The 27,401-nt window shown below is 35.4% G+C and overlaps 4 protein-coding genes across 4 annotated transcripts; 3 read left to right on the plus strand and 1 right to left on the minus strand.

Annotated features, from left to right (window-relative positions):
• Nucleotides 1-3,857: 3,857 nt before the first annotated feature.
• Nucleotides 3,858-9,463, minus strand: LOC132181381 (uncharacterized). Its single transcript, XM_059594575.1, has 10 exons — nt 9,154-9,463; nt 7,886-7,981; nt 6,404-6,488; nt 5,256-5,377; nt 5,075-5,099; nt 4,900-4,983; nt 4,746-4,775; nt 4,552-4,657; nt 4,325-4,393; nt 3,858-4,162 (listed from the first exon to the last, which is right to left on the minus strand). Exons 1-9 carry the CDS (start codon nt 9,241-9,243, stop codon nt 4,330-4,332), a joined length of 702 nt encoding a protein of 233 aa, XP_059450558.1. The 5' UTR covers nt 9,244-9,463; the 3' UTR covers nt 3,858-4,162; nt 4,325-4,329.
• A 3,683-nt stretch (nt 9,464-13,146) lies between these two features.
• On the plus strand, nt 13,147-13,926 carry LOC132182090 (LEAF RUST 10 DISEASE-RESISTANCE LOCUS RECEPTOR-LIKE PROTEIN KINASE-like 2.7). Its single transcript, XM_059595294.1, has one exon. The coding sequence runs from the start codon at nt 13,147-13,149 to the stop codon at nt 13,924-13,926; it is 780 nt and encodes a 259-aa protein (XP_059451277.1).
• Nucleotides 13,927-16,880: 2,954 nt separating this feature from the next.
• Nucleotides 16,881-17,975, plus strand: LOC132182091 (PR5-like receptor kinase). Its single transcript, XM_059595295.1, has one exon. The coding sequence runs from the start codon at nt 16,881-16,883 to the stop codon at nt 17,937-17,939; it is 1,059 nt and encodes a 352-aa protein (XP_059451278.1). The 3' UTR covers nt 17,940-17,975.
• A 5,547-nt stretch (nt 17,976-23,522) lies between these two features.
• On the plus strand, nt 23,523-27,227 carry LOC132182092 (LEAF RUST 10 DISEASE-RESISTANCE LOCUS RECEPTOR-LIKE PROTEIN KINASE-like 2.7). Its single transcript, XM_059595296.1, has 2 exons — nt 23,523-24,306; nt 27,160-27,227. Exons 1-2 carry the CDS (start codon nt 23,523-23,525, stop codon nt 27,225-27,227), a joined length of 852 nt encoding a protein of 283 aa, XP_059451279.1.
• Nucleotides 27,228-27,401: the final 174 nt, after the last annotated feature.

Genomic DNA, 27,401 nt, shown 5'->3' on the forward strand with positions numbered 1-27,401 from the left:
TGCATCCACACTATTGTAATAGTAGAGCAGTTTGCTCTTTTCTGTTAGAGTTTTGCTCTAGATGTTTCTTTCTATTGATGAAATAATACCATTCCTTTTCAAAAAAAAAAAAAAAAAAAAATGTTATCTCATTTTTTTAAGGACACAAGAGTGACACAAGAGAGACTTGTAGAATTACTTCACCCATTGGCTTACAAGTTGGCTGAACATTATTTGTATCAAGTCGACCTAGCATAACCTTATCTAAGTCGGCAAGACCTAACTTAATTAGGTCGACCAAACCCAATTCAATTAAGATAAACAGGTGCAAAGGGCATAAATTAAGAGAAGCAACATTTATAATATCATAGTCGACCATACCATCTGAACTACTGATATTCCATTCGAATCAAGAAATGACGAAAGTGTGTTTAAGAAAGTGGAGGCGACATAATCAAATTCTGTTAGTCGTCAAGTCTCTCTCTCAACCAATTATATAAGCGGCAAAACACCCCTTAAAAGTGAAGGCAGTTAGGTGATTAAGAGGTATGCTCATTCTTTTAGCCAAACACTTTTCTTTCTTAACCCTACTCTCATTTTTAGAGAAAATACTGACTTAAGTATATCAAAGTAAGCTCTTACCCAACTATCGGCGGGACGCTTTAATTGTTCCTTCCACCAACTAATTCTTGTTCATACGTAATTACTGTTTATTTTCATATGAGGAAGTTTGTTTATTTTCCTACACGTCAGGCCGACATTTTTGAGGGAATAAAGATTGGTTATCTTGGATGGACTAATTTTCCAATATCCGAAGGGATCATTGGAAATTTGGAATCTGTTGATATATACTTTTATAATTATTAGAGGGAATGTCTAATAGTTTATCCGTGTGAAGTCAATCTTTATTGTTTCTATAACTCTCCTTTCCAGTTTTGCAAGGATTATAGGAAAATGACCCAACAATATATATCTTCTCATCTATCAGTATCTTAGTAGCCGCCTGTATAAGGATTTATTCCCTAGTAAAATAAAGGCCATGAATCCTAGAAAGAACAATGTTGTCATAGGGAAAGCCACAAAGAAGAATTTTGATCTAAAGGGCTGATCGCCCTAGCACACATACAAAAGTTTCCATACCAGGAATTGAGAAGCAGTACAAAGAGAAGAGAAACACTAGAGCTATCTTACAAGAGAACATTTCTCCTTCTTTTCAAATAACTTTTTAAAAAACCAGCAAAAACCAGCAACCGCTCATATAAGTTTTACAAATTTAATAGTTGATTTTTGATTTTATTTTTTTTTTGATTTTTTTTTAAAAAAAGGAAGGAAAAAGACGTTTAAATGTGAAGAGGCTAAGCAAGTCGAAGATGGCAGAACAAACCCTAATCCCATCACAGTCATTTATCCATCACTGGGCAACTAGACCAGGCCATGCAAGCTTTTAAGAAGCTAAACTCGAAGCTTGTTGTTTGACTTAATTAGCAAGTGGGCATATAAATGTCAAGGCCCACAAATTCCTTCCTCACTAACTTTTCTTTGTTCTGGATAAGGTCCTGATCATGATCACTATCTTCTTTCAATGAATGGAATTGTAATTAAAGATATGATGTTTACCATTGTATAATCTTTGAAAGGCTCTTAAATCTGATCCGATTCTATGAAAAGTAATTTCCAATCAGGAGAATTTGTGGAACAGTGGGAGTTCAAATGAAATTGAGTATGTTAGGTTTGCCATAAATTGAGTAATATTACATACCACACAAACATCCCACAAATATCTTATAAAGTTGACTAGGCAACTCGAATGGAAGCCTCCTTGGTGTTATACCTCGAGGTCTTGTGTTCAAGTTCAGACTTAAAAGATACCTATGGTTTGCCAGCAGAGTAATGTTAGAAAGAAGACCTATGTCCTCCTTGTGTCAAAACCATTAGATTTGTGATAGATGATTGATCCAATGGTAGTTTTAAAAGGCACATTAATCCCCACCATTTTTGAAGTCAAAACATATCTCGTAGACTTTTTTTGAGGTAAACTTTCAAGCTTTGATTAAATTCATAATAATGCAACACTCTCAACAATGACAATAACGTGAATAAAAGCATAATAATCTTTTATCCATATTTGCATCAAAGATTGTTGGATTTGTCGCATTCGCTAGACAATGCACTGCTGGGTTTACTTCCCTTTTAGTGTGCCTCACGATCCTTCACATAAAGATAACATCAATTTAAAAAAGCTAACCAGGATTATAGCATACTAATTAGCAAGCTTTGAAGTAATAATTCTGTGTTAACCCAATTACATGTTTCATACACAAGTTTTCTTTTCTTCAAGAGGGTCTAGAAGCCAACACGTGGATTGGTCACGTTGAAGGGTTTAGCCAATATGAGAACATGAGACAGATTGTTTGAAATAAAGTTAATCTTCTTTTTGCACTCCAGAATCGGCAGAATGTATTCTAAGTGATGACAAAGTGCATTATATATGTCAGGTCTTTGAACCAAAGATCGTATCAATAGATTACCATATAACTGTGGATACATATATGATACATTTTTTTACAGTCATCAAAGATTCTAATTAATACACAAAATAATAGAATATCCTTGAAATTAATTAGATAGACATGTGCATTAATTCTTTGATATTCGTGACAGACATTCCATTCCTTTGACCCTTGAGACATGGAAATCCATCAAAGGCATTAGCTTTATTCCCCACACAATTTTGGGTGCAGCTAGCCATCAATAGGCCATTAGGCTGAGAACTTTATTTGTGGGCATTGGGCATCAAATTGCACGAGAAGTTTATATTTATGTGGCGAATCAAACCAGAAAATGATGTAAAAAAGTGCGGAATGTTCATCCATCCTGCATGCATGGGTCAAGATTTTTTTTTTTTTTTTGGGGAAAATATATTTTACCTCCCAACTATCTACCCATTTGTACTTTGACCTCTAATGTTTAAAAAGTGACACTTGACTCTCCCAAACTTCCAAATTGTTGCAATTCGACCGTTTTGACTTTTGTTTTCCTAAAATGCCCCCATCCCAAGTTAAAAATAAATAAATAAATAAAAATTAAGGGGTGGCCGGCCACCCTAGTTGGCCCTAGCGAAGCCACCCCAGACCAGACACCCCTTAATTTAATTTAATTTTTTTTTTTAATAAAAAAAAAAAAAAAGTCAGAATGGTTAAATTGCAACAATTTGGAAGTTTGAGGAGGTCAAGTGTCACTTTTTAAATATTAGGGTTCAAAGTACAAATTGATGGATAGTTAAGAGGGTAAAATGTTTTTCTTTTTTTAATTATTTTAATTATTTTATTTTATTTTATTTTATATTTTTTTTAGGGTTTATCCCCATATAATTCGTCTGCCATAGAATTCTTTGATTTTCCTAACAATGAATATTTTTTAAAAAGGCTTTTTTTCATGATAAACCATAACAATACCCCGTCTTTTTTCTACAAATATTGACGAAAAAATTTGGTAGACCAAAATATTCTCAAAGAGATTTTATTCCGAAAGTTCAATTTACCCTTTTATTTATCTTTATGAAGAATTTTAATTTGTTCCTTCGAGTTGATCGATCATGAGTAGCAAGTCTTTGACTTTAAAAACAGTTTTTAATTTGTTTGTCATAATAAAAGATAAATTTTTTGTTAACTATATTTCTTCATATATTTCATACGTGGCTCGCCGTAATTGTTGTAAATCAATATGTATTACCTCTTGATTTTGCACTTGCTGTATTTTCACTTTTCACTGGCCTCATTCACCTCTAAATAAACCTGACTATTTTACAGTTTTACTCAGAAATACAAAATTATCTTCTACGTATGTTGGCAATTAGTTTGAATTTAAGACAGTTGAACTAAATGTGAATATTTTCCATCACTTTTGGATCTCAAAGGAGTGACAGATCAATACATAAGAACAAATTTTCCTAAAAGGAAGTGTAATATATGTATGTGATAGTTAACCCTTGATAAGAAAAGGGTAAAAAGAATAAAGCCATGGATGGAAGCAAGAGTGGGAAGGCCACGCTCTCACTACTATCAAACGAATCATTAAGTAATGTCTATGAACAGTATACACAATCGTTTAAGAAATACAAAAAAATTGGCCAGCACTGCTGTTCTATGCAATCTCAAGAATAGTTTGACCCAGGTCTCTCAACCTGAAAAAAAAAGAAAAAAAAAGAAAAAGCAAATAAAACCTTGAGAATTGATCAATCATCATGTTTCTATTGCGCCTAAGCATATATATATATATATATATATATATATATATATATAAATAAATATTTAAGAATCAAATTGCACGGAGAAGCAGGTTGTACCTCGATCAAGATAAGATAACAAGTCCAAGATACATGGCTCCACAAAGAAATACAAATGATATCATTCCCCTGCAAGTAAAAATCATAAAAATAAGAAACTGAGAACAGAACATTAACAATTAATCATGAATACATTTACAAACTAGACAATGATCCCTAACAGATAATGATTTCCCCTTTTTCTGTGTGGGTAATCATGCTCTTGTCATGCTATGAAGCTAGCTCACCAAATTACACCCCATGCAACCCCATTACAAGGGCAGGGACAAACTTCTGCAAACTTCTCAGCATCGCTGGAGTGGACTCTTCGAGATATTAGATCATCATAAATATCTGTCAATAAGATTTATATTAGATGTCATTTGAAATTTGAATTCAAGTCATAGCATTTGAGTTCACAAAAAAGAGTCAATGAAGATACCGTAAACTGAAAACAAACTGTTCATCACACCTGCAGTTTGCCATATTAAACGTAAGCCACTCTTGTCCCCCACCCAAGAAATTAAATATTGATGTGGTATTTAAAAGCAAATTTATTTATTAGAAAGTAAACACATGACAGGATAAGAGTATACCAATGAAGAGAATCACGTAGCGAAGAATACGGACTTTTGTTGTTTCTTGCAGAATCCATACTATAGCGAGGAAAATAATGAAACCTGAGACATTCAGTTGGTAAAGATGAATAATCTGAGCATGAAAGTGTGGATATCATTGAACTAAAAATTATTAGATCATGAAAGTACTAACCAATACAAAGTCCACGAAGTGTCCACTGGTTGAACAACAGCAATAGCAAGTAAGAGTGCATAATTTAAAATCTTTAGTGATCTATTTAAGGAAAAGTAGAAGAATGAACCAACAAACAATAGAATTTGTGAATGGCATAGTAAATATAACTAGAGATTGTATCTGCTTTTATAACTCTTACATTTTTAGCAACAAAGAGCACAACCAACAGAGCAACTCCAAAACAAGCAGCGGCAATTCTTGCACTTAGGATATCTGTAGATGCAAGTATCAAGACCATTCCCCAAAATGAAGAACCAAGATCTGGATGACAAAAAATATTCAGATTATGGCTGTCAATAAGAAGCCTTGTATCAAATTGAAGATCACACAATAGAGAGAGGGTACAACATAAATTCGGAGGCAGAAGGGGTCCATTAGGTTAATAATAAAATCTAATACTTGAGTCGTTGTGATGTTTCTTTAACAATTTTCAGTACATGAAAACTCAGCACTGCAAGCACCTCCACAAATGGGTGATGGTCCTTGCATGTTAATATACGTGAAGGGTTGTTAAGTTTTAAAGTTTTTGTTACAGTACTTTAGTGCTACACCCTCTCTTCTTGCCAAAAGATATGGAATTTTAAAGGAAGAAAGAAGTTTTGGAGAAGGAGAACTCAGGACATAGGAAAGGAGCTTTTTATTCAGGGAACATGTTTTAATGAGATCTTGTTTGAAATTTTCCACGTGGGTTGGAATCTAATTTTATGTGTAGTTTTGGGGTATTTCTTGTAATTATAGGTTCTACGATAAATGGGTATTAAGTGTGTTTCTGTCAAGGGTTGGAAAATAAACCTATATGAGGGCTCAAGTTATGGCTCTGAGGAAGGTCATGAATTTTGTGTTCAAAAATTATTTTTGAGCTTGTTTGCTCTGTTTTTCCAGCCCCTTCTTCTCTTTCCTTACATTCTCTTTTGCTCCCTTAGCCCTAGCTGTTGGGTTGACATCTCTCTTCCTCCCTCCCTTTGGTCTTCTCTTGCTATTTCTTTCTCTAAAGTAACCATAGCCCTTTAAGTTACATCAGATGTAGTGAAAAACAATTGGGCATGTCAAGCAGAATTCAAACATGTAAAGAAGTCCACTTTTGAGTATAAAGTGGACAAAGTGAGGTTCTCAATAATGGACGGAGGCAGAGGAGGAGATACAAATGTGTGCTTGCGTACTTATCACTCCAACACTTTGTTTCTTGTCCTATAATTGCCTCATATAAATGTCCATGCAATATAGCATATTGAACAATAAGGATGCTTGCAATGAAAAATGAAATTTTCAGGGAGAAAAGCATATTACATCCAGCAGGCAAGATAATCCAATACACCCCACCACGGGTTCGTGTTTCCCCACCCTCATTTGCGTGAACCTGGATCCCCTCCACCTGCACATTAAATTAAATCATATTACATAGGATTGAGCATAAACCAGTGCAGAAAGCAAGGAATTATATATCAAATGTAATGCAATAGCATCTCGAGTTTAAATAAAACGTGGCCCTAAAGTCAGTCATTTGCATCTCAACCTGAACAGTCATCATGACAAGGCACTAATCAGTGTAAAATTAGAGCATAGATAGTCAGAATCCCAAGTCAATGTTTTCAAAAACAGGCAGCATGAACTTCATGGATGAAGATATTCAAGATTCAATCCAAGATGAGGCATCTTTACTGTAGAAATTTGGTGTCATAAAACCTAAAAGTAGAGATGAGACAATATGGACAAGAACAATAATATCTTGAACCCATCGTTACTGTAGAAAGAGAAATATGAAATTACTTATCAAAAGAAAAGGTAGTATGAAAGTTATGTTAAATATCTATAAATAAGTATGTTCATTATCTATAATTTAGAACAGCTAATTACTTCATCCTAGGCAGCTCTAAAATGACCAACAGAGAACTGAAAAAATGCAACTTGCATTGTGGCACATAACATGTGGCATAGCCTATGCCGCATGAGATCCTTCACAAATGCAAGTTTTCTGGATTTTGAGGGCCCTAATTAGAAGCATTCTGCTGTTAGCTGACACCCCATGTTGAAATGTTGCTTCCACAGGAAAGTTTTTACAGACTCTGGGTTTTAAACACAATGACAGAAGAGAAGCCTGAGGAGCATTGAGATTCTTGACAAATGCAGGAGAGAAATGATTTCTCTAATAAGGATGAGAATTTTTATTTTTTTTTCTTGCTTCAAAAACTTCATGGATAGGCCGAGGCTTTGATCTTAAAGACCCCAAAAAAATAGATCTATCTATTTATAGATTTATTTCTAATTAAATTTTCCTCCTGACTAAGAAACAGGCAACATAGTACAACATTGTAGTCAGGGAAACAGTAGCTCCATCCTTATTATGTGGCTTAAAATTATGAACAAGTGAACCAAATTCGCCATTTGAATTGTGCTTAGACCATGGCAAGTAGAAATTATAATGGTTATCTACAATTTTTAGCTGTAGACAAATTCAAGATATGTCACACTAGGAGTCAAAAGACACTGATAAACTATACTCTTAGATCACTCCAAAGCCAAAGCTCAATGGTCAACTAACAATAATTTATGTACCAAGTATATTTCTATATCAATTCCAATTCAAACTCAAAAGTTGCATGTAAGATAATACATGATCGGCAGAGCAATATAATCCAAGGTAACTATACTATAATGCATATTAACATTTGTGAGAATAGATAATTTCTTATTTAAGAAGTACATAAGGTTTCGTTCAAGCTATCCGACCATGTCATCAAAGCACAAAAAGTTATACAAAGAGCTTATTACCTGGCCACACGTAAGTTTGCAAGCTACTGCATGACTTGCTTCATGCAAGAACACGGTGATGAGCTTAAAAGGTGTCAAAAATACTGTCCTCCATAACTACAACAATGGAAACAACACTTCTCCATCAAAAGGCTAGTTGAGAAAACAAGGGACGGCTCATTCAAACTCAATGAGAATGATAAAATTATTGTCAATTGTTCCTGCAGGATAAATCTGACGCATATACCAATAAATTATATACAATCAAATCCGTTGAACAGCGTTTCAATTTTAAATTCAAGTCATCTCAACGAACGCGCTTCTAATCATATCTCTTCCCTGCACCTCAAAGTAATATCTCATCTCACCTTTCCCCTACCCTGACATTGCCTTTGTCATCAACCTCATACAGCTTTGAAGCACCACAAGTATCTATTACACATGACCAAAACCTATCAGTAAACTTCTTCTCATCTTGTCCTTTTTGTTGATCCTGCTAACTTCTAATAATGCTCATTTTGAGATTTTGTCAAGCACTTTCCATTTATGATTAATCATAAATAATACTAGTTCGATATCTCTACAATAACTTATGAAAATCTATCAACTTTCCCAAGTCCACATAAATGCTATTTGGTTTGTAGGGGAAAAGAATTGCTCGAGATAGCGTCATATGAAAAAAAAAAGAAAAAAAAAAACCTATTCAAGGTTGAACACGTTATTTACCCAACAAAACAATAATTGTTACCGATATGGAAAAAAACCTATTCAAGGTTGAACACTATTACGTTATTTACCCAATAAAACAATATTTGTTACCGATGATCTTTTAATATTTAACCAAAGCCACATCATTTACTAAGTTAATTAGCAAATTCCCCAACAAACAAGCAAACCAACCGAATTTTTTCTTTTTTTTTTTTTTTTTTTTTTTAAGAAAAAAATTTGTACTTTATTATCATTAGCTAAAATGACTTGCATCGATGGGGAATTCTATTTCAAATCTACGAAAAAAAAAATAAAAATTCCCGGAAAAAAAGTGAAATCTAACCTACATGTTCTGTTTGGTTACCTACAAAATGTATAAGAAAATCAGTATCTAGAGCCTTAAAATTTCCCCTAAATCGAGCCCAATGAAAATTTTGGCTCAGTTGACTAGAGCTGCTTATTCTTCAAAAAACAAAAAGAAAACCAAACATGAAAACCCAATTTGACTTTCCCTTTTCCTTTACTGGGAACCAAACAAAGCCTAAACCAAGAAGAAAGAGTAAGAACAAAACGAAGCGTACCGCGAGGATTACAACGGTGAAGACACCGATAGTAACCAAGAACACGACCTGGTCGTGCTTGCAACAGTTCTTGAGCTCCCAATTCGGCATTATCTACCCCTCTTATCTCTCTGCTTCAACTAAGCCAACGAAGCGATTTCCGGGCTAGATTCAGCAGACAAGCTAGAAAATAAGAGTTTTGGTTTGAGGTGGGGATGTTTGGCAGGTAAGAAAGTGTCAAGAAAGTGATTGTTTTTAGTTGGACTTGGCTTCCTTGTCAGAATGTTCCGGGAATGCCATGGTCGAATTGCGCGTAATAAAAAGCGAGCTTTTTCAACGTATTGTAAAGGTCTTCCGTAGCTTAGGGTGCGTTTGGGAGTGCATTTTTTAAAAAATAATCTGCGATTTTAATCCAAATCGTAACTTTAGGGTGTTTGAGATTGCGATTTTAAAAACGTAAATTTTAAAATCGCAAAAAAATCTGTGATTTCCATAAGCTGATTAGAGGGTGCTTATTTGAAAAAGTACGAATTTAAAACAAAATCACGATTTCTATTAAAAAGATATTTGACGCAATAGTTACCTTTTTTAGAACGGGAATGAAAAAAATACCAAGAATACCCACCTAAAATATATTAAAACCCTTCTTTTCTCTTTTTTTTTTTTTTTTTTCTTCATCCTCTCTGTCTTGTTCATCCTTATTGGTAATTTGGTCATGAAACCGCAATTATATGTTAATGTTATCCAAACACTCAATTGATAAAAAAAATACTTTTTAGTATGTTTTACCAAACGCTTGTGCGATTTTAAAAACGTAATTTTTAAAATCGCATTTATTGAAATCAAACTCCCAAACGGGCCCTTAGTTGTCTAATGGGGAGACTCATTTGTGATTGGTTAATTAGAGACTTGCAAAACCTTTGTCTATTGGCTCTAGAACTGACGCCAACCAATGGGGTTTTGTGTTTAAAAGGCTATACAAACCGATTCAAAAACCATCTTTAATTCACGTTTCTTTTTTGGTCTTATATTAATCTAGTCTTTACACAATTTTTATACTAACTTTAACATAAGCTGATGTATCATACTTTAAATAGCTTTTTATGTCAATTATATATATATATATATTAGCTACTTAAAATACGTTACATCAACTAGAATGAAGCTGGTGTGAAAAGTTGATGGGAATAATATGATCATTTTATTATTGGGTCCATAATGGATTGGGTCATTACGTAAACACTTGAAGAAGCATATACTCTCACTTTAAATATAAATGGAGTTGGTCATTAAACTCATTAGAGGTCATTTATGAAATTTTAGGGCTGAAATACTAGTCTCCTCCCCACCCAAAGAACAATAAGAGATTAGAATAGAAATAAAAAGCTTATCCTCTAACCATGAAAGTAGATGGCGGCCACTAAACATAGATCAAGCAACCACAATTGTTCTTGATTTATGATATTAAGGTAAAACATGGAAGTCATGCCGGGGTCAAGTTCTTTCTAGCTACTTTCAACCCTCCTTACTAAAAGTTGATCGGTTAGGTCAACTTGAGTCAAGAGTACTATAATATACTATTATTTTATCCTTTCAAAGTTGATGTGGATGATAATCTTAAAAGTCACGTTAACGTTGAGAGGATAAAATGATGGTATATAACATTACTTTAAGTCATGCCTCGTGCAGCTAACGCTCACCCAATCCGAATATAGATGACTAGAGCAAGTGCTGAGTGGCTAAGGGTCTCACCTCACTACACAACATGCCCTGTGCAGCCAGCATTCACCCAATCCGAATTTGAGTACACCTGATAAAATGGTTATATGGAAAGCGGCCACACCCATAACAAGAAGGCTACAACAAGTTCAAATTGATCTTTTTAGTCTGTTTTTTGGAGTGAGTCGCAAGGTTGGGTATGTTTGACTGGGCATGAGTTGAACTGATTACAGACCTTCTAACGTACTTTTTGAGTCTAAAAACAAGGCTAGACAACCAATCTTGAAAGTTAAAAGATTTCTTTGTTTAATTACTCAAAACAATATCTTATCCCAGTGGCAGAGCCAGGATGTTCATTTCAGGGGCAATTTTTTTTTTTTTTTTTTTTTTTTTTTTTAGAATAAAAAAAATAAAGTTAAACAAAAATTAATTAAAAATATTAAAAAATATAATTAACGGAATAAGTGAATAATTCAACAAAATTTAATTATGTTCTAAAACATATGAATTTAATTATGCTAAATCTACTTCAACATAAGCTCGTTTAGAATTTGATTGGAGCTCAATAGAATCATTATTTTTCTCTATAATTTTAGATAACTACAATTATATATTTTATACAATTAAAATAATGAAACAAAAACTATATGTATTCATAAATAATTAAATATAAAAACAATTATCAAGAATAACAATATAAATATCAAAACAATTAATTAAAAAAAAATCTAAATCTAAATCTAAAAATAAAAATTTAATTACATGTCTCAATATGAACTTCACCAAGAATTTCTCCTTTGTTAAATTCAATGTATGAATAAAACTTATCTCCTTCTTCAACAATTTTTTGGACTTCAAAATCTGCAAAACCATTGACAGCGGCGGAAACTAGAAGAACAAACTAAATTTGTATATCTAGTACTTCTATAAATATCACTCACATGAGCTTGTTTGAGATTGTGTTTGAGAAATTGAGATTTTAAGTCAAAAATAACTTTTGGTAAAAACTTTATTTTTAAACTTTTACCAAAAATGCGTTTTGGCCATTTTTAGGCTTTTTAGACCCTTTAAAATGCTTTAATTTTTTTACCAAACGGATACTTTTTTTTTTTTAAACGAATTTTTTGAGTGTTAAAAATATTTTTAGACCTCTCAAACACATTCCCAAATACACTCATAATAGAAGAACAAACTCAAAGCAAGAAGGAGATTTGAGTCATTTGAGTTGCCTTTTGGATTTGATTGGCATATATATGTCTGATGTCTCTGCAAGTAGGGGTGTAAACGAGCCGAGCTTGAGCGAGCTTCCCTTGTTCAGGTTTGGCTCGTTTAAATTTTACTCGAGCTCGAGCTCGAGTCGAGCTTAAGGGCGAGCCAAAAAAATCGAGCTCGAGCTAATAATAAGTCGAGGCGAGCCAGCTCTCGAGCTGGCTCTTATATTTAATGTTTTTGTTTTAAATTTTTTTTTAACTTCAAGTACTCTTAAAACGGCTTAAGAAGTTAGTTTGCATATGAGCATTTGCTTAACCTGACTAGTCGAGTATGGAGCTTGAGTCAATACAGCAAGGCATTTGGTTTCAAAAAGAGAGGATATGCATCCTTTTATAGATAAGCAAACTTAGAGATTGATGTTTTCTTAACAATGTGGGATAAGTTAACATGTTGCATTCAAACTGCATTGGGACAACGCCACTTACAAAAAAATATTTTTTTAACGTTTCTCTCTCAATCCCTCTCACCAGTCACAACAGATCTTCCACTTAAACTCTCATTTCCCACTCTCTCACTCTCACTCACCAGACAGGTAGTGATAGTGTTTGGGTCTGTTTGATTCTTCAATAGTTTATACCTTTCGCAATCTCCCTCAATAGTTTCTGCTTGATTCTTCTTCCTTTCATTTGGATATGTTCTAATTGAATCAAGGTCTTTTTAATGAGTGCTCTCTCTCTTTGATCATGAAGGGTCTAGAATTTTTCATTCTCTAACGCTTAAATATAAATGCAATTTTTAGGTTTTAATAATTATGAGATTTACAATTAATTATGTATTACTTAGTTTATATATATATATATATACACACACACACTCGAGCTTATACGAGCTGTTCACGAGCTTAGCCGAGTCGAGCCGAGCTTGCTTCGTTTAATATTCGAGCTAGGATTTGTGTTCTGCTTCATCACTCACTTCCCTTAATATGATTTTTCCATCAATTTATGTCACATAATTCTGTTTTCCCTAGTTTCCTTGAGACAATCTCATATATATATACTTCATTTCATCCATTACTACCTAGAAATGGATTCCTGGCTTTCCTTTCACTCTGGTTTTCTTCTTCTTGTCTTCCTTATATTGTTGGTTTCCGTCCAGGTTCCGGTGTCTTTATGCTCCTATGATTGGTATTCAAGTTGTAACAACCGGTTTAACTGCGGGGACAATATCACCGACGTGGGTTATCCATTCTGGGGTGATGGACGACCGGATGGCTGCGGCAATCCAGATTTAAAGCTCAATTGTGTGCACAATATCACTAGCATCAAAATTATGAAGCTGAAATACCGCGTTTTGGGTTTCGATCCTAGCGCCAAAAGCCTCAAAATTCTCAGGGAGGACTTCTTGGATGGAGTTTGTTCACCAGTCTTCGTCGACACCTCCCTCGATTCAGAGCTTTTTGAATATGGCCTTGGCTACGTTGACATTAAGTTAGTCTATGGTTGCCCAGATTCAACCAATTATCCACCCATATTCTCTTGCACCGTTAATGGCACCGCTGATAAAGGCGTTTACATAGAACCTGACGTCCCTGTGGTTTGTGCAAAAAGCGTGGTTGTTCCTGTTCTTGCAACTCGTTATAAAGATATAGGCAATTTGTCAAGAATTGAAGACGTCATCAAAGAAGGATTCGATGTGAAGTGGAAGGAAGATCCAGCTTGTATTGCCTGCACCGGGTCTAAGGGGGTTTGCGGTTACGACCAGATTACGACTCAAACAACTTGCTACTACCCAAATCAATCAAACGGGTTACAAATATCTCCTGCCAAAGCCCCCCAAGCGCCTTCAAGTAAATCAGGCATGTAATGTATGTCCCTTACTTTTTACTTTTACCCCAGCCAGCCCCGATTAGGGCTGATAAAATGGGTTGGTGTGTTGGGTTCATGTCAACCTAGTTGACCTGCATACTCATTTATGCCAACCCGAACTCGACATGTTTATAAACGTGTCGAACACCCAAACACGACATATTTTCTTAACAAATAACACGATACGCGTAGCCCATTTAGATAAACATGTCATTTCGGGTTGATCCGACCTGACATCGAAGTAATTTTAATTTTTATAAGTTAACAAAAATATCAAAAAGAAAATAAATAAATAAACGGGTCAACTTGCGAGCTTGCAAGTTGACACGATCATGATCCGAACTTGATTAACCTAAACCCTAATCCTAAAATTATGGGTCACGAGTTAAATTGCTGACCCTACCGACCATTAATCAATAATTGCCCAATTGCGCGTGGGAGTGAAAGTTCTTTAAGTTTGTTTTTGTTTGTTTGTTTGTTTGTTTTTTTCTTTTCTTTTTTGGGTAAAGGTTTTTCGTAGCTCAGTTGACACAGTTGTCATGTAGGGAGACTCATTTGTGATTGGCTAATTAGAGCTTTGGAATTATGAATTACCAAACTTAAATTTCTTTTACAAGATTAATAATTTTTTTTATGAGCCACTCAATATCTCTAACTGTATGAGAGATAAACAATTTTGCTAATCTCATATGTATGGAATAAAGTTGTAACACCCCACTTCAATGACACACAATATTGTCCGCTTTTGGCTCCCCCAAACTAGACTTCCCAGGAGGTCACCCATACTGGTATTACTCCAGCAAAAGCACGCTTAATTGCGAAGTTCTAATGGGATCATGATCATCACGGCTTTAAAACGCGTTGTTGTCATTAAGGATGTAGTATACATTTAAGCGCATTCTCATCTTCATACCTAGGCAATGTGGGATGTTACAATCACCCCCTCTTAGGACCCAACATCCTCGCTGGCGACTCTCATGGGATTAGCCCATTCTTGGCGTCCGCCACAACGAGCGCCCGCTAGCGACCTTCATGGGCTTGTGCATGCTCCCTCCATCTCAGGCTGGGCTATGGCTCTGATACCATTTGTAACACCCCACCTCAATGACACACAATATTGTCCGCTTTTGGCTCCCCCAAACCAGACTTTCCAAGAGGTCACCCATCCTGGTACTACTCCAGCAGAAGCACGCTTAACTGCAGAGTTCTGATGGGATCATGACTATCACGGCTTTAAAACGCGTTGTTGTCATTAAGGGTGTAGTATACATTTAAGCACATCCTCATCTCCATACCCAGGCGATGTGGGACGTCACAAAAGTTCTTTTCATAATATTTCTTTTAGAATCTTCATTTGAAATTACACTTTACCTCTTAAAGTTTCTGGTCATTTTCAATTTAATCTCTAATGTTTCAAAATTTTTTAATGTGATCCATCCGTTAACCATTTCTGTTTTCTCTAACAAAAATAATGAAAAATATTAAATTGCCCTTATAATTTTAATTTTAATTTTTTTAAAAAAAAATTAGACCACTCCTTTGGCCATAGGGCTGTCCTGGCCACCCCCATCTGGCTGGGAGGGTGGCTAGCCCTAGGCCATGCCCAATCCATAATCCGGATTGGGGATTACGAATCTATAGGGTGATACTTCATAAGACCACAAGCCTCAACTACTAAGCCAACCCCTTGGAGTTACACGTTTTGCCTTATTGCCCATGCGAGCTAAGTTTGCCACGAACTTGAGGATGTATGGATGTGTAATGCTACATAAACTCTTACTTTCACACTTTATAAGAAGATGTGAAATGAGCGTGAAAAGTAAGAGTGTATACAACATTACTATGTATCAATTTCTCTAATTTATGCCTCAAACTCAATTTGTATCAATGAAATAAAATCTTGACTGTAATTTCGCTTAAAAAATGGAGAGATCCTTGTCCCGTGTTTAAAAGCCAGGTCATTATGCCAAAGTCACTTTTAAGGTAGATCTTATTGGTTCCAGCTTTCCAATACATCAAGTAAAATAAAGGGGGAACTTCACTTACCCCCCATATACTTTCGCGCTTTTTGCAGACACTTCCCTATTATTCAAAACATCTCACTTTGATGTATCAAACTTTCGTTTCCTTTCACTTTGCCCCTTCCGTTAGGATTTTCTGTTAAATCCTAACGGAAAAGGGTGGAAAATTACAATCGTGCCCTTATTTTTTATTAAAAAATAATTTTTTTAAAAAAATAATTTAGGGGTAGAAAGGTCAAAAGTTAACGGTAAGGGGGTATTTGAAAGGAAACGAAAGTTTGATACACCAAAGTGAGAGGTTTTGAACAATGGGGGGGTGTCTGCAAAAAGCGCGAAAGTATAAGGGGGGTAAGTGAAGTTTCCCCTAAAATAAATTTATGCCTTTTGTGAGCCTACCCTATGGGATTTTGCCCCCTTTAACAAGCTGTACATGATCTGGTTTGCTGAGTTGATTCTCTATTCTTAGCCTCACGGAATAGGCTATTCTCACTTTACCAATTTACTATGGTCTTCCACCCACATCTCATGCACATGCAAACTCTCCTTGACGATTTTGTATGCTATGTTATTGCTTCTATGCTTCCCCTCTCTTTCACATTATTTTTTTAGTCGTAACATTGTTTTGTGATCTTGTTGCAGAACATTCTCCGAAGCGCAATTGGCGGCTGATAACTGCAATTGGTATGATCAATGTTCAATATAAGATAAAAGATATTCTAATCTATCATATATTGAAAAGACATTTATCTTTTTGTGAGTTTAAAAAGAATGAGTCATTTCTACATGCAGTATATTGATTGTTAATTTTTCTTCCTTTGGCCTAAAACATTCTTTGTGTGCATGCATTTCAACAGTTGTGGCAGGGATTGCAATGATCTCTTTCGTGATTATCTGCTGTATCATTAAGAGAGGACACTTTTCAAGTAATTCAATGGTCAGGTGGAAAAGAGATGCAAAGAACGATCACTTCAAAACCGAGGAAATCATAAAAAGTACTTATGGATTCATAGCCCCAAAGCGATTTACTTATTCAAATTTGAAGACACTAACCAGCTCTTTCAAAGAAAAAATTGGACAAGGAGGATATGGTGTTGTATACAAAGGGAAGCTACCCGATGGGCGTACGGTGGCAGTAAAAATTCTAAGCAAGTCTAAAGGTAATGGAGAAGAATTTATCAACGAAGTGGCTAGCATTTGTAGAACATCACATGTTAATATAGTCACTCTTTTAGGTTTCTGTTACGAGAAGACTAAAAAAGCTCTAATCTATGAATTCATGCCAAATGGATCTCTTGATAAGCTCATTTATGATAAAGGATCTCCAATTACAAATTGTCACTTGGATAGTAAGACGATGTTCCAAATTGCAGTTGGCATTGCTCGAGGACTAGAATACTTGCACCGTGGTTGCAACACAAGGATCCTACATTTTGATATAAAACCACACAATATACTTTTGGATGAAGATTTGCGCCCAAAAATCTCTGATTTTGGCCTTGCTAAACTATGCAAAACAAAAGAGAGTATTGTGTCAATGACGGGCATGAGAGGGACTGCAGGATACATTGCACCAGAAGTATTTAATCGATACTTTGGTGGGGTCTCTCACAAGTCTGACGTCTACAGCTATGGAATGTTGGTTCTTGAAATGGTCGGAGGAAAAACGAAATTTGATAGTGGGCTCTCTCAAACCAGCGAAACATATTTTCCACATGGGATTTATAAGAAACTTGAACAATGTGAGAATTTTGAAACTTTGGGGGATATAACAGATGAGGAAGAAGACACAATAAAAAAGATGATAATTGTGAGTTTATGGTGCACTCAAACCAATCCATTAGATCGGCCATCAATGGGTAAGGTGATAGAGATGTTAGAAGGTAGCCTTCAATCCTTACAAGTTCCACCAAAGCCTTCTATGCATTCACCTGTAAGATCGCCTCAAAATTCTTCCACAACTTCACAATCACAGCAGACTGCAACACTTTAAACGGTTACAATTGTATGACAAGACTCAAAATTTGAAATTAACGGGTTGTGCTGAGCTAGCTGTTCACTCGAAGAGCAGTGGAAAAGCAATATGTTTGGAATATTGGATGGAGTGAAGTTGAGGAAGGGTTAGAAGAGCTTTGTGAAGTTGCTCGCCAGATTTTGAGCAGCACCAATAATTAGTCTATGCCTAATCTTGTTGTATGAGCTGCTTCCTCTCTATCTATTGGACGCATTCTCATTTCCTGTCTCCTTAATCCCGCTTCCCTTTCTTTTCTTTTTCTGTTTTCCGCCTTGTTTTTTTTCTCTATGTTGTTCGGTTTTGTTGCTCATGTATTTGCTGAGGAAAAAAAAACTTTGTGAAACATATTTAGTGTTCCAGTTCTTCAAAATTTTCTCAATCACTTCTAAAAAACACTCCAATCCCCCTTTTTGTTTTTCCTCTATTCCGTTAAAATATTCCACCCTTTTTTTTAATTAATTAATTTTTTAAGTTTTTAATTTTTAATTTGGCGAAAATATACTTTATCTCATGAAGTATCCACACATTTGTTTTTTGCTTTTTGAATGTTTAAAAAGCAATGAAAGACCCCCATAATGTATCTGATGTTGGTAAAAAATATCATCCGTCCATTAAATCCGTTTATTTGGATGGAAACCAAGTCACGTATGTGGCATGTGACATTTTTTCAACCAAAACTTTTGAAAATGCTTTTGAGGGTAAAGTATAAACATAAATGACTTCGGGGATACAGTGTAAATATAAACATAATTAAACATAAATAGATAAATAAAGCTTATGTAAAAAATAAAAAACAAAAACTTAAAACAAAATTTTATATACAAAATAAAAAAGAAATTAAAAGAAAAAACCAAAAACTAAAAAAAAAAAAAAAAAAAAAGTGAGGGATACGGTCGAACCACCCCCCATGGGATACATTAGGGGTGTCAACCCGGTTCGGTTTTCGGATTTTTGGCCAAAACCGAGGACTGAAACCAGAGTACCCGGTTCTCGGTTTTCGAAAACCGGAACCGGGACCCCAGTTACCAGCCGGTCCAGTAACCGGTTTTTATATATATTAATTTAATTACCTAAAGTATATATATGGGGACTGGAACTAGAGTACTCGGTTCTTGGTTTTCGAAAACCGGAACCGGGACCCCAGTTACCAGCCGGTTCGATAACCGGTTTTTATATATATTAATTTAATTACCTATATATATATATATATATTAAAAAAATATTATTATATATTTGCATGAAAACTCAGCAGTGCAAGCACTTCAACAAGTGGGCTATGGTCCTTACATGTTAATATAAGTGAAGGGTTGTTAAGTTGTAAAGTTTTTGTTACAGTACTTTAGTGTTACACCCTATCTCTTCTTGCCAAAAGATAAGGAATTTTAAAGGAAGAAAGAAGTTTTGGAGAAGGAGAACTCAGAAGACTTAGGAAAGGAGCTTTTATTCAGGGAATATGTTTTAATGAGATCTTGTTTGAAATTTTCCATGTGGGTTGGAATCTAATTTTATGTGTAGTTTTGGGGTATTACTTGTAATTGTAGGTTCTACGATAAATGGGTATTAAGTGTGTTTCTGTCAAGGGTTGGAAAATAAACCTATATGAGGGATCAAGTTATGGCTCTGAGGAAGTTCATGAATTTTGTGTTCAAAAATTATTTTTGAGCTTGTTTGCTCTGTTTTTCCAGCCCCTTCTTCTCTTTCCTTTCATTCTCTTTTGCTCCCTTAGCACTAGCTGTTGGGTTTTGACATCTCTCTTGCTCCCTCCCTTTATAGTCTTCTCTTGCTATTTCTTTCCCTAAAGTAACCATAGCCCTTTAAGTTACATCAGATGTAGTGAAAAACAATTGGACATGTCAAGCAGAATTCAAACATGTAAAGAAGTCCACTTTTGAGTATAAAGTGGACAAAGTGAGGTTCTCAATAATGGACGGAGCCAGAGTAGGAGATACAAATGTGTGCTTGCGTACTTATCACTCCAACACTTTGTTTCTTGTCCTATAATTGCCTCATATAAATGTCCATGCAATATAGCATATTGAACAATAAGGATGCCTGCAATGAAAAATGAAATTTTCAGGGAAAAAAGCATATTACATCCAGCAGGCAAGATAATCCAATACACCCCACTACGGGTTTGTGTCACCCCACCCTCATTTGCGTGAACCTTGATCCCCTCCACCTGCACATTAAATTAAATCATATTACATATGATTGAGCATAAACCATTGCTCAAAGCAAGGAATTAAATATCAAATGTAATGCAATAGCATCTCGAGTTTAAATAAAACGTGGCCCTAAAGTCAGTCATTTGCATCTCAACCTGAACAGTCTTCATGACAAGGCACTAATCAGTGTAAAATTAGAGCATAGATAGTCAGAATCCCACGTCAATGTTTTCAAAAACAGGCAGCATGAACTTCATGGATGAAGATATTCAAGATTCAATCCAAGATAAGCCATCTTTACTGTAGAAATTTGGTGTCAGAAAACCTATGAGTAGAGATGAGACAATATGGACAGGAACAATAATATCTTGAACCCATTGTTACCGTAAAAAGCGAAATATGAAATTACTTACCAAAAAGAAAAGGTAGTATGAAAGTTATGTTAAATATCTATAAATAAGTATGTTCATCTCTAAATAATAATTCATTATCAATAATTTAGAACAGCTAATTACTTCATCCTAGGCAGCTCTAAAATGACCACCAGAGAACTGAAAAAAATGCAACGCATTGTGGCATAGCCTATGCTGCATGAGATCCTTCACAAATACAAGTTTTCTGAATTTTGAGGGCCCTAATTAGAAGCATTCTGCAGTTAGCTGACACCACATGTTGGAATGTTGCTTCCAGAGGAAAGTTTTTACAGACTCCGGGTTTTAAACACAATGCGAGAAGAGAAGCCTGAGGAGCATTGGCATTCTTGACAAATGCAGGAGATAAGTGATTTCTCTAATAAGGATGGGAATTGGTTTTTTTTTCTTGCTTCAAAAACTTCATAGATAGGCTGAGGCTTTGATCTTAAAGACCCAAAAAATTAAAGATCTATCTATTTATAGATTTATTTCTAATTAAATTTTCCTCCTGACTAAGAAACAGGCAGCATAGTACAACATTGTAGTCAGGGAAACAGTAGCTCCATCCTTATTATGTGGCTCAAAATTATGAACAAGTGAACCAAATTCGCCATTTGAATTTTGCTTAGACTATGGCAAGTAGACATTATAATGGTTATCTACAATTTTTAGCTGTAGACAAATTTCAAGATATGTCATACTAGGAGTCAAAAGACACTGATAAACTATACTCTTAGATCACTCCAAAGCCAAAGCCCAATGGTCAACTAACAATAATTTATGTACCAAGTATATTTCTACATCAATTCCAATTCAAACTCAAAAGTTGCATGTAAGATAATACATGATCAGCAGAGCAATATAATCCAAGGTTACTATACTATAATGCATATTAAAATTTGTGAGAACAGATAATTTCTTATTTAAGAAGTACATAAGGTTTCATTCAAGCTATCCGATCATGTCATGAAAGCACAAAAAGTTATACAAAGAGCTTATTACCTGGCCACAAGTAAGTTTGCAAGCTACCGCATGACTTGCTTCATGCAAGAACACGGTGATGAGCTTAAAAGGTGCCAAAAGTACTGTCCTCCATAACTACAACAATGGAAACAAAACTTCTCCATCAAAAGGCTAGTTGAGAAAACAATGGATTGCTCATTCAAACTCAATGAGAATGATAAAATTATTGTCAATTGTTCCTACAGGATAAATCTTACGCATATAACAACAGATTATATAGAATCAAAACCATTGAACAGCGTTTCAATTTTAAATTCAAGTCATCTCAACGAACACGCTTCTAACCCGATGGAAAGTTACACTAATCAATCTTTGTCACCTTGCTCTATTTATTCCATGGCCCATACCTATATTGGGCCATAGGGCATCAAATCTCTTCCCCGCACCTCAAACCAATATCTCATCTCACCTTTCCCCTACCCTGACATTGCCTTTGTCATCAACCTCATACAGCTTTGAAGCACCACAAGTATCTATTACACATGACCAAACCCTCTCGGTAAACTCCTTCTCATCTTGTCCTTTTTGTTGATCCTGCTAACTTCTAATAATGCTCATTTTGAGACTTTGCAAGCACTTTCCATTTATGATTAACTATAAATAATATTAGCTCTACAATAACTTATGAAAACCTATCAACTGTCCCAAGTCCACATAAATGCTATGCTATTTGGTTTGTAGGGGAAAAGAATTGCGTCATATGAAGAAAAAGAAAAAGAAAAAAAAACTATTCAAGGTTGACACTATTACGTTATTTACCCAATAAAACAATATTTGTTACCGATGATCTTCTAATATTTAACCAAAGCCACATCATTTACTAAGTTAATTAGCAAATTCCCCAACAAACAAGCAAACCAACCGATTTTTTTTTTTTTTTTTTAGAGAAAAAAATTTGTACTTTATTATCATTAGCTAAAATGACTTGCATCGATGGGGAATTCTATTTCAAATCTACGAAAAAAATAAAATAAAATAAAAAAACCCGAAAAAAAAGTGAAAACTAACCTACATGCTCTGTTTGGTTACCGACAAAATGTATAAAAAAATCACTATAATGAAGTTGGTGTGAAAAGTTAATGTGAATAATAGTTTTAATTTAATGCCAAAAAAAAAAAAAAAACATGGATTAAAGATGGATTGAAGAATAAGATGATGAATTTCGCCTTGGAGGCCCACATTCACGGGGTGCGAAGTCAAGCCAACACTAAAAACGTCAGTTTGAAAGTGTTGTAGGATGATTTTATTATTGGGTCTATAATGGGTTAAGCCTTTTTTTTTTTTGACATGTCAGCACAAGAGGGGAGGAGGATAATTCAAACTAGTAACCTTCGCTTCATTAGGCGTGGTCCCAGCCGATTGAGCTACCTCTTGAAGACAAATTAAGCCATTTTATAAACACTTGAAGAAATGTATATTCTCGGCCTAAATTAATATAAATGGAGTTGGCCATTAGTCTTCATTAGAGGTCATTAGTGAAATTTTAGGATTAAAGTACTAGTCTCCTCCCCACCAGAGAACAATGAGAGATTAGGTCGTATTGGCATACACTGGCCTAGGTCGCCTAATTGTGAATTGACCCCCAAACATTGGTGGACGCTACAAAAGAATTGAAACCCATATCATCTCCACCTTCCCCTTTTGTATCTCATTACTTCCAGTCTCTCTTTCTCTCTGAAAATGAATCCCCATCTCTACACACTTCAACAATTAGGGAGCGGTCGTTATATTGGACTTCGTCACCTAATTGTGAACTGACCGTCGGTTGTAAAGTTCCAAATAGAAGCATCTCTTTGAAAAATTTCACCCCCGACCCTAACTTCGTCGAAGCCCACCAGCTCCATTATGATGCAATTCATAAGAATTGTTTAAAAGCCATTTCATCTTCCCCTTCTCCCATTTCTAATCTCATCACTTGCAATCACTCTCTCTCTCTCTCTCTCTCTGGATACTCTTTCAACATGCATCCCAATCTCTTTCCAACCAGTGCTCTGTCGTCGTTGGTGATAACAGCCTGTTTGTGCTTGATCAACTTCCCATCGTCTTCGTACGCAGATGATGAGCAATACCTAAACTGCAGCAAACCATTTGATTGTGCGGGCATTGAGGGCCTCAGTTATCCTTTCTGGGGATCCAATAGGCCAAGCTATTGTGGCCACCCTGCTTTTGAGTTAAACTGCAGCGATGGTGTCCCACTCATCAAAATCACCTTCATGAATTATAGAGTCCTTCAAGTCGAAAACGTGTCGCGGACTCTCCAGGTTGCTAGAGAGGATTACTGGAACACCCTTTGTCCTGCTACGATCGTTAATACAACCATCAATTCCACCATCTTTGGTTATGCTTCAACTACGGTGAACCTGACGCTCTACTATGATTGCCCTACTTCTTCTGCTACAATTCCGCTGACCGATACTACTCAGTTTGATTGCTCCATAAACGGAAGCGATGCAAAAAACTACTATACTAACAATACCATTGCAAACTTGATTGGTAGCTCATTTGGGTCATGCGCCTACAACGTTAAAGTTCCAGTTCTGCAATCTCAACCTCGGAGCGGCAATTTAAGTGCACTGGAAGAAGCTATTGATGGCGGCTTCATATTGGGGTGGAACGCAAATAACAGTTTGTGTGATGGATGTAAAGCGACCGGTGGACAGTGTGGGCACAACACAAGCACGAGCGAATTCGCTTGCCATTGTGCAAATGGAACTTTCCCATCCACTTGTGCGTTAACAGCAACAGGTAAGTCTTTTGCTGTTTTTCTTGCTTCATTTCTTACATGTTTGTTTAGATGCTCGGTTGCTAGCATGCAGATCGGTATCTCCTTTTGCTTAAGCGTCACCACTTTAATGGAGAAAAAAGGCTCCTCGATCCATAGCTAACATAGTTTTCTTTGACTCTGGTTTAGGATAAATCATTTAGGAAAACTCCGAACTTGCTTTCGGGCATATATGCGTCATCCATCCTATACATGAACATGATAAATATTATATTAGAAACATGCAGTATTGGGGTAATTTTTCGTTGATTAGTAATTGTTTTGAGGGAGGATCAATATATAGGAGACAAGCCCATGAGGCTTGGCATCAGAAAAATCTATTCTGGTCAACGATGGACTGGTTCTTGGATTTTCAATATGACATTAATGGATGATTAGGATTTCGATCCTGTTAAATTACCACATTGATGTGCACATAGAAACCCATTTTTGTCTATTCATCGGTCAACTAGGTCTTCCGCGGGCTTGTCCAAAGCAAAGGCTATTGGAGACGCCTTCCCTGCCATTCAAGGCACCTCAATTATGTTATGCAATCTTTCAATCTGTTTAAAGCGCACCCTTCCGGTTGGGTATGTTTGACTGGGCATGAGTTGAACCGATTACAGACCTTTTTGAGTCCAAAAACAAGGCTAGACAACCAATATTCATTCCTCCAGGGCCCTATATATATATATATATATATATATATATATATATATATACTCTTGAAAGTTAAAAAGATTCCTTTGTTTAATTAGTCAAACAATATATAGCTTATCACATTGAAGTAAATTAAACGTCCTACATACGGAGAATTAATTAATGCGTCTCACCATATATGTAGCTACATTCCAAGTCAAAGTCTTCTACTTCATCACTTCCCTTAATATTATTTTGAACCAGGAACTACTTATACTACAAACTCAACTTTTATATATATAACTTTTGGATTGTCGTAGAGTGCTCATAATTAAATTATTGAATCAATCTTTATTAAAAAAGCTAAGGCACATAAAATTCATAGACACTCCATGTAAGCCTAGTTATACAAAAATTATATAAGAATTGAGTTTTTAGTGAAAATTTGTTTACTATTATCTATCTATTTTCTCCTTCTTTCTCACTAACATCGTTTCATTATTTCGATACGAGATGCTCATCTCACCCAGTTTAACTTGACCTTCTAATATTTATCAGCATTTGGATAAGTCTTGCTAAAGAAAAAAAATATCCAAAAACTAATGAGAATCATATCCCATGGACCCATTAAATTAAATAAGAAAAGTACGTATGAGATTTATAACATGCCTAATATAGTATATATGTGACCCTCGCGCGCATTCTGACCTCTATAATGTGGACAATGAATTCACCAATTCCACCCTAAAGTTCACTATTTTCAGCTATTCTATGGACAATCTAGGCCTCACCTTCTAGTGTTGCTATATGTATTAAATAAAATTGGACTACATAAATGATTTCAAACGCACTCAATTGTGATTAATCATTTTGAGATCAGAGGGGGGCGGCATTTCAATTCTTTTTGGCAGTGACAACACTTTATACCTAATGGACACACCATGCCATGCAATCCTTAATTGTCCCTCTTTTTTATGTCATGCCACGTTTGTCTCATTCCCCATGCTTAAGCCAAACTGGCCACGTATTGTTAAAATTCATCAACGTACCACCCCCACCCACGACCCTCATATTTTTCTCTTCACCACCTCCTCTTTGTTGCTTTTTTTTTTTTTTAATCTTCTTCTTTAGTTTTTCTAATCTCTTTGTTTGGGTTATTAAAGGTTATATCTACTAAAAACTCACAACCTCTACCACCCATACATGGCTAGCTACTCCTCAATCGTTGGCTGCCGCTCAACCATTCATTGGCCTCCTTCCGTGCACGTGTACCCCCATGCGCTGTTGTGGCACACTTGGTTGCACACTCCGCCGCTCCTTTTACTCTCTTTCAGGAAATCTCCTTCATCCAACACCTCTCACTCTTCTTTGTAAATCTCTTTTGGTCCACTAGAAATTCTACACCCAGATCTAAACCTTAAAAATCTCTAATCTTGGTAGTTCTTTGTCTCACCACCCCAAATGATGTTTCCTCCGCTATTGAACAAGTAGCTCTTAGTCTCCCAAGCTCCCTCATAAGCTGATCAGGAGCTAAGTTAAAATGAGTTTCCTTAATTTGTTGATACCCACACCGTCTACCATGCATAAACCGCTACAACCAGTTTTACGGACAACATTTCTAATTTCGTTCTCCGCCTTGAGAATCCCCTATAGAGTTATGGTTGGGTTGCTATCAATTAATATTTGATTTTTTTTTTTTAGCCTTCGTAATTTTTTGTTTTTGTAAACTGTGATGTTTGTCTGTACTCGTTCGTACTCATCTATAAATAAATAAAATATATATAAAAAATTAAATTTAATTAAATTTTAAAAAAAAAAAAAAAAAAAAAAAAAAAAAGGAAGAAGAAGATCGAATAAGAAAGCTAGCTCTGGTTGGTTCCAGCTTTCCCATACATCGAGTAAAACAAATTTATGCCCTACCTCACTTTGCGAGAGCCTACCCTTTGTGTGATTTTGCCACCTTTAACAAGCTGTACGTGATCTGGTTTGCTGAGTTAATTCTCTATTCTTGGCCTCATGGAATAGGCAATTACCAATTCACAAAGGTCTTCAACCCAACATCACATACACATGCAAATTCTCCTCGAGGATTCTGTAGGCTATTAATATTGTTATTGTTATTGCTTCTATGCTTCCCCTCTCTTCCACAATATTAATTGTTTTCTTAGTTGTAACATTGTTCTGTGTTCTTATTGCAGCACAATCTTCGGGGTTCACTAAGTGGCTGCGCAAAAGTGCAATTGGTATGATGATCAATATAAGATAAAAGTTATTATTATCTATCATATTATAAGGATGTTAAGAATATTACTTGTTATTTACTTCTTTAGGTATTATTAGTCTATTAGGTTTACCTTTTCTTATTCTACTAGGTTTACATTTCCTTAATCTAATAGGTTACTTGCCTCTCTATAAATAGAAGTCTCTGTATTCATTATTG

This window comes from Corylus avellana, chromosome ca5 (assembly GCF_901000735.1).
Source record: "Corylus avellana chromosome ca5, CavTom2PMs-1.0".
NCBI lineage: Eukaryota > Viridiplantae > Streptophyta > Magnoliopsida > Fagales > Betulaceae > Corylus > Corylus avellana.